The sequence below is a fragment of the Heteronotia binoei genome, chromosome 13 (genome assembly GCF_032191835.1).
Source record: "Heteronotia binoei isolate CCM8104 ecotype False Entrance Well chromosome 13, APGP_CSIRO_Hbin_v1, whole genome shotgun sequence".
Classification (NCBI taxonomy): domain Eukaryota; kingdom Metazoa; phylum Chordata; class Lepidosauria; order Squamata; family Gekkonidae; genus Heteronotia; species Heteronotia binoei.
In genome coordinates, this window is record NC_083235.1 from 45,064,596 (window position 1) to 45,078,671 (window position 14,076).

General features: G+C 45.8%; 1 protein-coding gene across 1 annotated transcript; it reads right to left on the bottom strand.

The window, feature by feature from the left end:
- Window positions 1-12,068, bottom strand: LOC132581047 (aquaporin-6-like). The gene is made up of 4 exons (XM_060252085.1): window positions 11,672-12,068; window positions 6,330-6,488; window positions 2,673-2,753; window positions 1-195 (listed from the first exon to the last, which is right to left on the bottom strand). Exons 1-4 carry the CDS (start codon window positions 12,032-12,034, stop codon window positions 1-3), a joined length of 798 nt encoding a protein of 265 aa, XP_060108068.1. The 5' UTR covers window positions 12,035-12,068.
- Window positions 12,069-14,076: the final 2,008 nt, after the last annotated feature.

The following is a 14,076-nucleotide window of genomic DNA, read 5'->3' on the forward strand; positions in this document are numbered from 1 at the left end:
CTACACTCTTTCTACAATCTTGGGCAGTGATATTGATTCAATCTGCTTATTCCTGTCATTCTCCAACTGTTCGGTATCATAGCTGCCCTTGAGAATAGCCAGTCTTTGTGCAAAGCTCTTTGGGTCATGGTAAATAACAAAGTTATAAAGTAGAAATGCCAGGAGCGCAGCTGTTAAAGGCCCCACCCAGAATACCTGCAAGGGCAAAGAGACACAAATCATGATGAGAGAAGGCTAGCATCCATTTGAGCACATATTCCTGAAAAGGTACCACTTGGTTCCAGTGATGGAGAACCAGCCCCGTAGCTAGGGGCCGTGGGGGGAGGGGGCCATGGGGGTGAGAGCAGGGAGCTGGAGAGGCTGGGGGCTACCCATCTTCCTTCTTTCATGTGATTTAGAGCCAGCCAATAAGATGATTGGTTTGCCCTTTAAATGGGGTGGGACAGGCAGCAACTGCTCTTGGGTGCCCATCCTGTGCAATTAAAATCCACTGGAGTTGGAGGGAGAGGGGTGGGCAGCCCTGGGATAGGGGGTGAGGGCCCCCCCAAAAAAACCACCATCGGGGGGCCAGGCCCCATGGGCCCCAGGTTAGCTATGGGTCTATGGACAACAGAAGTCAGGGCCCCTGATCCATGAAAGGAAGAGCAGTTGTCATCATGGACAGATCAGACTATATTCAAGAAGCCAAAAGACAACTCTCCAATAGCACTTTCTACAAATGACTATCCTCAGACCCCACTCAAGAATACCAAAAAAGAATTAAACAGGATTATGAAGGGATTAACCCACACCCATATAGGAACAGATCTATATGGGCACACTACAAGAACCTTGAACAGGCATTTTTTAATCTTCTTCCCAAAATACGCAAACTTGGAAGTCTAGGATGTCCTATTGTCTCAAACATAGGCACCATCACCATCTGGATATGTGAACACTGTCGTCAGACCCTATGCTATCAATGCCCCCTGTCAGGGGTGGAATTCTAGCAAGATCTCCTTTGCATATTAGGCCACACAACCCTGATGTAGCCAATCTGCCAAGAGCTTACAAAAAAGAGCCTTGAAAGATCTTGGAGGATTGGCTACATCAGGGGTGTGTGACCTAATACACAAAGGAGATCCTGCTAGAATTCCTCTCCTGCCCCCAGTCATAAGCAGGACAACACAGTCTTCCTGAGAAAAGTACAATCTATCCACAATCTTCCAGGAAACACTGCTTTGGCCACGATGGATGCTGAGTCTCTGGATACCAACATCCCCCACAATGATGGACTACGAACTATTACAAACACCATCTGGGACAACACCATGGCCCACCTTGCTACCAAGCTCTGTCAGTTTGTCCTAACCTGGAACTACTTCAGATTTGGTGAAGATGTATTCCTTCAGATCAATGGCACAGCCAGAGGCACTCACATGGCACCATAATATACCAACATTTTCATGGCTAACCTGGAACAGTGCTTCTTCAGCTCCCATCTATTTACACCTCTCTTGTACCCAAGATTTATTGATAACATTTTCTTCATTTTCACTCATGGGAAACAAGCACTGGAGAAATTTTACCGGGTCTTCCGCAACTTCCACTCCACCATCAACCTGACCATGAACTAATCCATACAGGGCTTTTTTTGTTGCAGGAACTCCTATACATATTAGGCCACACACCCCTGATGTAGCCAGTTCTCCTGGAGCTTACAGTAGACCCTGTACTAGGAGCCCTGTAAGCTCTTGGAGGATTGGCTACATCAGGGGTGTGTGGTCTAATATGCAAAGGAGTTTCTGCTGTGAAAAACCCTCCTAAATCCATGTGAGAAATTCCAGACACCATTTTATAAATACATAATGGAAACACAAAAACCACATTATACTGGAACCATTCTAACCACCAAACATATCTACGTGCCTCCGGCCACCATCGTAAGCACACCAAAGAACCCACTGTCTGCAGCCAAGCTCTATGCTACAGCTGCATCTGTTCAGATCCCTCAGACAGAGATGCTCACCTGCAAGGTCCACATTCTTGGAATTACAATACTCACCTGATGCAGTAAGAAAACAGATCAACAAAACCAGAATGATACCAAGAGGTAACCTGCTACAAGATAGGCCCAAATGAAACAACAGAACACCACTGGTGGGTACAGACAGCTCTCAGTTCAACCAGTTCAATACAACATTAACAATCTACACCCTGTTCTAGTCAATGATACTCCCCTCTCACAGGCATTGGAAGGTAAACACTTCTTGCTTTCAAACAACCTCCAAACCTAAAACAGCTTCTCACCCACAGCAAGACTCTTCCTAACATGAATACAGACTCTGGAACTAGGGCCTGCAACAAACCAAGATGCCAACTCTGTCCCCATATCCAATCTGACAACACAATAACAGATCTGACAACATCTGCTATACTATCTCAGGTTCATTCTGGCAGCTTTGACTTTTGAAGGCAGCTTTGACTCTCAAAAGCTTATAACTGCCTCTGTATAGCAATCCTGGGCTTCCTTGGTGGTTTCCCATCCAAATACCAACCAGGGCCAACCCTTCTAAGCTTCCAAGATCTGACAAAATTGGGGCATCCTGGGGTATCCAGGTCAGAGCTGGCTAGATCTAAACCCCTCCTGTTTTGGGTTGCTAGGGGATGATGGAAAAAAAGGAAGATTTTACCCAATGGTCAGGAAAGCGCTGGACTATGACTGCAGGACCAAAAGATCTAGCTGGATTCATGGAACAGCTGGTGAAATAAATCTAGAAAGAAAAAATTGGAAAATGGAGTCAACACATCTCTTTCTGGGTTCATATATTCCAGGAGTGGGCAACCTTTCAACAGGGTCATACAGCAGCCCAGACACAGGCCAGAGCAACAGCCAAATATTTTAGAGGCTCCCCACAAAGGCCTCAGAACTGGAGGGGAGAGAGTTTGTCACTCACCCACATCTTCCTCTTTCTCTTTGCTATTGTTGGCCTAGGCTTGCCAATCCCCAGGTCCCAGCGGGGGTTCTCCCGCTTTCCCAGGCTCCTTCCTGCCCCCAGTCAGCTGGCCGGTGGGGGGAAGCCCCGCCCCACAGCCATCATGTGCCTTTCCCCCTCCAGAGGCTTCAGTCTCTACTTGAGAAAGCCTTCCTCTTTGGATGGTGTGTCTGCGTCTTTAAGGCTGAAGGCGAGCGGGGGGTGGGGGAGGAGGCAGAACAACATGGCTGTGAAAGGAGCCCAGACCCTTCATTTGTTGCACAATTCTTGCAGAGGTCGTTTGCATAGTGTGAATGTAAACTTGAACCTTTGGTTGCCCTGTGTTACTGTGAAAAACTTGAAAGTTCAGCAACTCGTGAGTAGAAGTGCCAATCCCCAGGTGGGGGCAGAAGAGCCCTCTGGAGCTTCAGGGTAATCAGAAACGGCGGGGGGGGGGGAATGTCTGCTGGACCATAGGGTATAACGGAGAATTAACTTTGGGTTATCTGGGGCTCTGGAGGGGTGGTTTTTTGAGGTAGAGGTACCAAATTTTCAGCATAGCATCTGATGTCTCTCTTCAAAATGCTCTTCAAGTTTCAAAAAGATAGGACCAGGGAGTCCAATTTTATGAGCCCCAAAAGAAGGTGCCCCTATCCTTCATTATTTCTAATGTAGGGAAGGCATTAAAAAGGTATGTGGTCCCCTTAAATGTGATGGCCAGAACTTCCTTTGGAGTTCAATTGTGCTTGTCACAACTTTGCTTATGGCTCCACCCCGAAGTCCCCAGATATTTCTTGAATTGGACTTGGCAACCCTATGTTGACCCCAGGGTTAGCGCGTGGGAGTAGGCAAGGAAGGCAGCCACCTAGGGCGCCACCTTGCTGCACAGGGGTGGGGGTGCCCCTTCCCTGTCCCTACTCATGCTGCCCCGATCCTCCAGAGCTGAGAAAGAATGCTCGGTGTGCCCCCCTGCCCAGCTCCCTCCAAACCAAATGCACCCCCCGCCCAGTCTTCTCTGGGTTCGGAGGGAACTGGGCAGGGGGGGTGCACCAAGCATTCTTTCTTGTCTCTGATTGCTCAGAGCTAAGAAAAAATGACACATCCCCTTGCCAGCTCCCTCCAAATCCAAAGAGGGCTGGGCAGGGGGCGTGCCAAGCATTCTTTCTTGGCTCCAGTCGCTCAGAGCCAAATGATGCACATACCCCTGCCCAGCCCTCTTTGTGTTCGGAGGGAGCTGAGGGGGGGGGGGGGGACATGCTGATCATTCTTTCTCAGCTTTGATCAATCAGAACTGAGAAAGAATGATGCACCCTCTGCCCAGCTTCCTTCAAACCCAGAGAGGACTGGGTGGGGGGGTCACCAAGAGTTCTTTCTCGGCTCTGATCACTCAGAGTCGAGAAAGAACAATGTGCCCCCTGCCCAGCTCCCTCCCAACCCAGAGAGGGCTGGACGAGGGGTATACCGAGCATTCTTTCTTGGCTCTGAGTGATCGGAGCAGAAAAAGAATGCTTGAGAAAAGCGCACTGACCTCATGACATCACTTTCAGGTGACATCATCATGCTGCGCACATGTGCAAATGCAGCCCATAGAGAGGTGGTGCGGGGTCTGCCTGGGGCAGCAGAACTCCTAGTGCCAGGGCTGGTTGACCCAATTCTAAAGGGACAGACATGACTCTTTGTGGGCTGCTGTCACCACCCCATTCTCAAGGCCAAGTATCCTGAGCTTGCAAGAATTTGGACAGGCTTCCCGTTTTCTTGGTAATGCTAATTCCATCATCAACCTTGTCATGTCTGGCCAGGATACTGGGTAAGAGTTGTTGGCTCCTCAGCTGCACCACAGAATAGGGTGACTGAACAGATGGAGGAGCATGGGCCCATATCCCACCCCCAACACAATTTAACTAAGCATTGCCAGAGTGGGCCCAGGAAACCTGTTGTGATTAGGCTTGCCAGTTCTCAGGTCTAGGCTGGGTATCCCCCGGTTTTGCAGGCTCCTCCCTGCCACCAACCTGCTGGCTGGCAGGGAAGCCCCAACCCAACAGCCATGATGTGCCTTTAAACCTCCACAAGTTCAGAAGAAGCTTGAAAACTGTGTTTTGGAAAGTGTGTGCCTTTAAATTTCAGCAGGAGGAAAGCTGTGGTGGGGGGGGGGGGGTGAGCAGGCAGAGCCACATGGTTCTTCCCAGTGAGTGTGTGAAGCCAGTGAGAAAAGAAGACAGTTGAGTCCCTCTGTTTTGCATTGTTTCAGAAGTCTTTTGTATAGTAAGGTGGATAGTAGAGAGTTAACTAGAACCTGAGTGTGGGATGGAGGAAAACTCCACCCCCTAAACTGCTTTGTTCCTTACTTTGGTTTTCCTGTGTTAGTCTGAAGAAGTTGGTTGAAATACAGCAGACTGTTACATTCAGCAACTCCCATGAGTAAATCCCCCCCCCCCGCCCACCGTGAGATCACAAAAGTGTGGGTTTGCAAACTATGTTTATTTTGGCTGCTTTGTGTGTGTGTGTGTGTGTGCGTGTGTGTGTGTGTCCCATAATAAAACCATGCTTGGAAATGCTACCAAGGCCAAGGGATTGAGGGGGTATGACAAATTTCAGTTTCAATATAGTGGAAACGCTGCTGCTTTGAAGACAAAAAAAGAGGATGAGGAAATGAAGACTGTATTCAGGGAAACTGCACTGCTGTATTTTTATTTATTTGGGGTTTTTTAAGGGAATGGGAAAGTCTCCAGTCTCCACCCCCAAAGTCCCCAGGTGCTTCCTAAATTGGGGCCTGGCAACCCTAGTTGTGGTAGCAGTATTATCATTCTGCAACCTACAGCTCTCTGTGGGGGCTGCCCTGTGGCTATATATCTGACACTTGTTTTACACTTGTCTGGAAACCCACACTCTCCCACCTGTGTTGCTCTCAGCATTCTATATGCTAATCAGAACTGGGTCCTAACCAAAGTAGGCCCTACCTAAATAAGGTGAAGCTACAGTTTAGAAGCTCTCAACTGGGAGGAGCCAGAATACTGTTTTCTATAGGACTTCTGGGCTTCTTACAGTTCCTACCAGTAGGTTGCCATTATTGCATCCATTTTGTCTCTCTTGTGAGTGCAAGTATCAGATAAGTCCTCCAGTAATACCAGGTGGCTTGTAATAAAACTGGCTCCTTTGCTTTCAACAGCACTATGTGTTACCCAATTAGCATCAGCCTGAAGTGGTAACATTATTTATTTCTGATAGCTTTGGATGCCTATGCAAGATGAAAAAGTGCCATGTAATTTCCTTCCTATTGCTCCACTGCAGTGAGAACACCAGTTGCTTCATCCCCATCCCCTCCCTTGCTCCTAGGATCCCAGTACCATTTCATCTGACTTGATGAACTCTACTCACCCCAACTACATGTCCCAGTGAAACCGAGATGCCAATCATGATAGCTGGAGAGCCCGTGCTTCGGAAGCTGTCAGTGGAGGCAAAGTAGCAGAGAACCATCTGGAGGGTCAAAATGATCTCAAGTGCCACTGCTTGTCCAGCGTTGAGGTTGTTCTGCAGCTGGAGTGGAGGAAGAAGAGAAAGTGGAGGGGAAAAGAGGTTTTAAGGACTTCACAACAACTAAAACAGGGTGTCAAGCATGTGGCTCCTATCAGGCCCCCAAGCAACTGCCTGTCATCTGCTTCCTTCTCCCTCTCTCTTGCTTCCGTCTGCATAACAGCCTGCTTTTCCAGGCTTGCTCTACTGCACAGGAGCTACAGAGCAAAACCTCTATTTTCTCCATTGGCTGAGGCTCCTCCCTTGGGAAGGAAGGGTGAGAGGCACAGCTTGGTTTTCCAGGCTCTCTCAGTTGTACAACAGAGCTACTGAGCCAAGTCTCTCTTCCTTCTATTGGCTGAGGGTCCCACCCCCATGCCCTGGGGAAAGAAGGAAAGAGCCAGAGCTTCCTTTGCATCATTCCCTGAATTGCATGGGAGAAATACAAAGAAAGCACCTTTAAGACTGAGTGCCAACGTTTTAAGCATGTTTTATTTTTTTTAATTGTGTTGGTCTGTGTCTTTTATTAAGTTTACATCTCTGCTACCTAATCTTAAATAGCTATACACATGACCTGGCCTCACATGGCCTTGCCCAATCTGACATGGCCCAGTCCAACAAGGTCTCATTTGTGTCAGATCCAGCCCTCATAACAAATGGGTTTGATACCCCTGAACTAAAAGCTGTCCCAAGGAAGAGCAAGACTTGCTGTTCAGTCCTGTGTCCACTTACTTAGAGGTACATTCCCTCTGCCTTCAGGGCTGCGCTGCGCCCATTCCTTCTCAAAAATTGCTCCTTTTAAGTCCACAGTTGGTCCATTAGAGAGTCCTCACTTCTAGGGTAACATGGTTCAACTGGATTATAACATGAGTATCTCTGAGCATTTTGGTTTCACCACTGGGACTAAAAAGACCCTAAACACACAATCAGTAGCTGCCTACATGCGATCTCCCTGTTAAGAAACATAAATATTGTCATGTATTGAACATATGAACATATGAAGCTGCCTTATACTGAATCAGACCCTTGGTCCATCAAAGTCAATATTGTCTTCTCAGACTGGCAGCGGCTCTCCAGGGTCTCAAGCTGAAGTTTTTCACACCTATTTGCCTGGACCCTTTTTTGGAGATGCCGGGATTGAACCTGGGACCTTCTGCTTCCCAAGCAGATGCTCTACCACTGAGCCACTGTCCCGCCCCGAAAGAATTGCACAGAAAGGGTCCAGTGCTGAAATTAAAGGTGGAAAAATGTGTGTGTGTTTGGGGGAGCTGAATAACCTTTTACTAAGTTCCGCCTCTTGACTTCCCTCAATTGTAGCCCCTCCACTGGTCTTCATAAATCCCACATCCTGCTCAGTTCCTATAAGGTGTTGCATGGATTATTCATACAGCATATATTCCATTGCGGAGAAAAGGAGGTCAATAACTCTCTTCCTTGCTGTCCTCCCTTATGCTTGTGAGAAGTGGGGCTTAGAAAGGGGAATACACTTTAATGCTGGGTTAACCCAACAGATTTTTCCCAGGGGGGAACAAGTAATATCAGTGGAGATACAGAACAAACTGAAGAAAATGGCAGGGGGACATCTTGCCAGCTGGACAGCATCTCAGTTGTGTGTTTCTCTCTCTTTCTTGCTTGTGTTGTAAAGGCTGGATGCGGCCAGAGGCACAGCCTTTTTGGGTAAGCCCAAGAGCTCTTGGATCTTATCCTGTGTCTGCTGAGTGAGCCTGTGGCCAGTGAATTCAGAACTGCCTAAGAAATGGCTTTGTGGTCTTTTTTGTTTCTTGGTTTATTCTTTGTATTTTGCTTGTCTGTTTAAATTAGGCAATTTTGTAAGCTGCTTTGGCTCCTCACCAGGCAGAAAATCATGGTGATAAATTACCTAAACAAATATAGGGTGGATGGCTCAGGGTGACAGTGATGCAGAAGGATTATTCCTCTAACTAATCCTCCTTCCATTGGCCAGTGAAATCTCTTTTCCAGCCTGTTTCCTGCCCACATTGTGATAAAACAACATTCAAATAGGACCTCGTTTTGTTCTAGGGTGCAACCTTACTTTTCTTTTACCTGCTTAACTATGGCAAGAAATTTCCAGGAATTTTTTCATTGCTTTCATTCCCCATTCTGGAGTGTCATGGGACAAGAGGCTGTCTAGGCATACCCCTTTATTAAAGGGCAGAAGTTCTGAGCTTCCAGTCTGAACAGACAGAATCCAGGCCTTCTCTGTGAGGTTCCTGACAGCCAGTTATGGCCCAGGGAGTTTTTGGTTCATCACATTGACAACAAAAGGGAAGCTTTAAAGCAGTTAGTGGGACATTTTCCACTTGGTTGGAAAATTCCCTCGACCGTTCAAATAATTTTGTTGTTATTGTAGATATAATTAGGGGTGGGGGAACTGGGGGGGAGGGAAAATGGAAAAAGGGGAAAGGGAGAAGGAGGGATGAGAACATATTATATACTTCTTGAAACAATAAATGTCTTCACTCTCTTTCAACCCATAAGTGGTAAACCTCTAGACTAAATATAAGAAGAACATTTCAACGCATGTAAACTCTAATAAAATGTCCCATTTTCATCTCTTCTTTATCTGTTCATAGAAAGGAATCCATCTCTCCAACACTTCTTGCTTAGGTTTATTCTTTAAAATGTCTGTCAATATGTCCATTTTAGCTGTTTCTGATATTTTCTGTATCAGTTCTTCTATAGTAGATATTTCTCTCTTTTTCCAGTGTTTGGCAAAAATTATTCTAGCTGCAGTTACAATATGTATTATCAAATGTTTATAATTCTTATTGGTCCCGTCCCCCCCGATTATATCTATAATAACAATAAAATTCTTTGAACCGGAAAATTCCCTCGGCCCATATATGAAACAGCTAGGATGCTTTGTTGTGCAAGAGGTTCTGATTGATGGGGGAAGAGTATCTGGCCAGATTAAGTGTGTGGGGAGAGAAGGGCAGGCAGCTAGCCAGCCAGCTAAAGCAAGATCCGATCTGGGGTCATAGCTGAAGGCTTATTTGGGTTAGCAGAGTGCTCAAGGCATGTAATGCAGTAGAGTCTATCTGGTTTGTGTGTGCTTGCAGGAAACAAAGTTACACAGGGAGCATATTTATCTTTGCAAAACCTAATATGAGTCCTTTAATAATAATAATAATAATAATAATATTTTATTTATATCCCGCCCTCCCCACTGAGGCAGGCTCAGGGCGGCTCACAAGACATGGAGTGTACCATGATTATAATAAATACAATTTATACGATAAAATACAGTTAAAACACATTTAGATAAATAAATTAAAACCACTATAAATTGAAGGTGCTACAATACAGTACATATATATCAAGATGGCTAGATGTCACTTTCAGGATTCCATCTTATAAGCCAGTTGAAAGAGGACAGTTTTACAAGCCCTGTGGAACTGATTGAAGTCCCGCAGGGCTCGCACCTCCTATTACACCATAATGCTGTGTAAAGAAAAAGTAGCCACACTTATTTATTGTAAGGACTACACAGGATAGAGACAGGATTCTAATCTAGTCTGACTAGCTAGGGTGGATAGAGATGGATAGAGATGAAGGAAACATGTCCTGTCCTCATGGTGCCAAGATGGAGAAGTATTGCATAGTGTGGAGAGGTGTCAGGTCAGAAGGAAGGAAGATTTCCTGCGAGGAACAATCTACACATCAAAGGGATAGTATCAAACCAATAAAAAGAAAGAATGATCAGGATCCTGGCCTATCTATCTCTGTGACTCTCTGTAGTCCCCCTCTGAAATATGAGGCTAAGAGACAGCACAAAGTCCTTCACTTCCAAAACTGCCTCTTGATGTCTTATGACTCAGACTGCAAGTTTCCTCTTCTTTCTTAGAGATTCAAAGTGAATTCTAGGGAGTGGCTTAGTGAGAACATCTGCAATCATTTCTTCTGTTGGGCAGTATTAGCTTGATAGCTTTTTCCCTTCATCACTCAGTGATACTCTGTGTCAATATACTTTGCATGCATATTGTTTAGATAGATGAATGCAGCTTTGGTTGTCTTCATGGATTTGTATGGGTTGTGGTATATCTGTAGCTAGATCTGTCAGCAGCTGGTGTAGCCACCGTATTTCTTGTGCTCCTGTGAGCTCCCACTGAATCTGAGGCCTGATTATAGGATAGATGTTTTGGAGGTCCTTAATTCATAGGGTCACCATATGTCAGAAGCGACTTGACAGTACTTAATACATACATATAATTTTTATCCTGACCTTCAGCCAAGTTGCTTAGAACAGTGCCCATAGTGCCCACTTCCTCCTCAAGATGGAGTGAGGATTTGAACCCTGGTCTCCCAGATGTTATGCTATACTGGCTAATTGGAAAGATAATTCCAGATGGGGGGCCATAGCAACAAAATAAAACAGGAGTCCAGCGGCACCTTAAAGACCAATCAAAGACCAGCATAAATGCTTATGAGTCAGATGCACAGAAGTGTAAATCCATCAACCTGATGAATGCACACACATGCATGCATTCTTGCATCCCCCTTTCTATTGAGCATATAAATCAGCCCTGATGGATTTCTGTCCAGTGTTTCTGATGAAGTGAACTCTGACTCCCAAAAAATTATGCCAGAATAAATTTAGCCTTTAAGATGCCACTGAACTCCTAATGGAGAAAAAACTGCAATGTTATAGGTCCTTCCAATGTTGCAGTTACATAATTTTAGATTCCAAATTCTTTCAAAGGTTATACATACTTTAAAGAGGAAGCAGAGAATGAACATTTTAGTCAAATTGTCACACCCCCATCCTATCATCTCTACATATAAAAACTATATGGCAAAACCTGATTCTAGGCACATTTAATCAGAAGCAGTGTTCCCTCTAGTGTGAGCTAGCTGACAGTTTTTTAGCCTCCAGCTCACACATTTTTGTCTTAGCTCAGGAAAAATGGCCCCAGAGCATAATATATGCAGTAGCTCACAACTTTAATGCCAGTAGCTCACAAAGTAGATTTTTTTGCTCACAAGACTCCACAGCTTAGAGGGAGTATTGCTCAGAAGTAAGTAACTCTTTACTGCATAGGCTTATAAACAAAAGCTGGCCTCAGGGGAGGGAGGGCTGAGCCCATGGTGAGGGCCCCAGATTTCTGCCCCATACTTCTGCTCTGGCAGCCCCACTGGATCTTTTCCATCAATAACATACATTCAGAAGTTTGTGGCTGAGGACATACCGTATTAATGCCTAAATTTCCTCGAATACTCCCAGGAGTCACAGCGTAAAGTATGGCTGCACCGGCAATGCCTCCTGCCAGTTGGGCAACCACATAACAGGCAGCTTTTACCAATGAAATGCGAGACGCGAACAGGAAGGCCACAGTCACTGCTGGGTTGATGTGGGCCCCGCTTGCATGCCACGCAATCTGAACAGTGGTGGCTGCAGCCAGGTTGAAAGTGATGGCGATCTGCAAGACGGAGGGGGTGTTCACTGGCCAGTGCAGTGTGGAAGCCACCCCAAAGAAGACATAGATAGCCGTCACCAGGAACTCGGTGAAGACAGCCCGATAAAAGGACACAGAGCACAGTTCCTTCCACATCTTGCCAAGAACTCAGGAGTGTGAGGAGGACAGCTCTGATCCCTGCTTCTTGCTCCCTTCCTTGCTGGGTGAGGTCCAAGGAAGCACTATATAAATGGCCTAGATTGCATCATCGAGCTGGACCAGGAAATGTAGCAACATCACTGCAGTGTTATTCCTACCAACCTCTTTACATGGCACTGCCCACATTCCTAAGAGGATGGGAATTCAGAGCCAGCAAAATACTACTTATAGACATGGTGGTGACAGCAACAACTTGCCTTGATGACACCTGGCCTTGGTGACAGGGGATGGGACAACTTTCTCTCAGAGAGAGACAGGGGCTTTCCAGAGGAGGACAGGCTTGTGCAGTTTCCCCACTCCTGCTGCAGCTGCTGATACAGGAGAGGGAGAACCAAACAAGTGTGCACATGAACTGCAGAAAAATAAACTTGCTTACAAACTTGTACATTTCCATTTCATTTTTTCATAGAACAATACAGAATAACATCAATCAATAATAACAGCAATTCATGAATGCACTCTCAAGTACAAAGGAAACAGCTTGAAGATGCTGTATGATCACAAAACTTGGTAATTTCACAAGAATTTTCCAAGAATTCAATACAAAGTCACTTAAAGACCATCTAAAAATTCTCAGTATGGTTATAGGTGAAATTCCAGTATGAAATGATCTAGCTTTGCTCCAGGAACAATAGTTTTCACAACTAAAAGGATTGCTCACTTCACACTTCCGCCAGCTCAGGACAGTGTTTCACAGATGAGTTTCCTCAGGAGTCATTCCATAGCAAACTTCACATTGAATTCTGAACTTAATCTCTCTCTGGCACAAGCTCCAAATACAGGAGAGGGACAGCAAGGGCTCCCCAGGGCTGGCTTCCCTGCCCCAGCCCCCTGGAAACAGCCAACCCCACCTTCTCACAGCCACCAGGGCTTCTCCAGCCTAGTTATAGTGATGTAACACTATAACGTTTTATGTATTAGTTTCATTAAATTCCCAACTTTCATTAAAAAAAATGAAAGCCTGTATATAAGGGGAATGGCATATCTCTGTATTCAAAGGAGATAGAGATTTACAGCCTGGGAATTCACAGAGTGCAACATACAGATTATTATCATGTTAAATCAAAATAATGATATTCGTTGGCTGTTTTTTTAAAGCCCCCCCCCCCCAGTGATGGGGGGGGATGGCTGCCCTGTGGGCAAGGCTTTTTTGAAGAAAAAGCCCAGCATGAACTAATTTACATATTAGGCCACACCCCCTGATGTCACCATTGTTTAGCATGGAGCTTTTTTGAAGAAAAAGCCCAGCAAGAACTTATTTGCATATTAGGCCGCACCCCTGACACCAAGCCAGTCAGAACTGCGTTCCTGCTCAAAAAAAGCCCTGCCTGTGGGCAAGGCAGAGAAAACTTTTCTACTCCCAGAGTAGCTATTCAGGCTTTGCTGTCATCTTTCCTCAAACTTTACAGTAAAGCAAGTTCGGGAAAGATCACAGAAAAGCCAGGGAAGCACTGGGAGGTGCATGGATATAGAAGAAGAAGAAGAAGAATTGCAGATTTATACCCCATCCTTCTCTCTGAATCAGAGACTCAGAGCGGCTTACAATCTCCTATATCTTCTCCCCCCACAACAGACACCCTGTGAGGTGGGTGGGGCTGAGAGACCGCAGCTGCCCTCTCAAGGACAACCTCTGCCAGAGCTATGGCTAACCCAAGGCCATTCCAACAGGTGCAAGTGGAGGAGTGGGGAATCAAACCCGGTTCTCCCAGATAAGAGTCCACAATGCTAGGGTGAAGCAGAAAAAAGACCACTTCCCAACAGCATGGCACCTGGGGCAAATAACCCATGTGTCAGTGGCTGTAGTAAGGAGAATTTGTGGTGAGCCTCTCCTGTCTTTTCAACCATTGCTAGTGTTGCCAGTCCCCCAGTGGTTACAAATCAAAAATACACTGCTCCAGGCACAACAAGAAACAATTTAGTAATAGCCAGTCATTTGTTTACAAATATACAACATACAAATAAAAAATGTAAAGTATGGA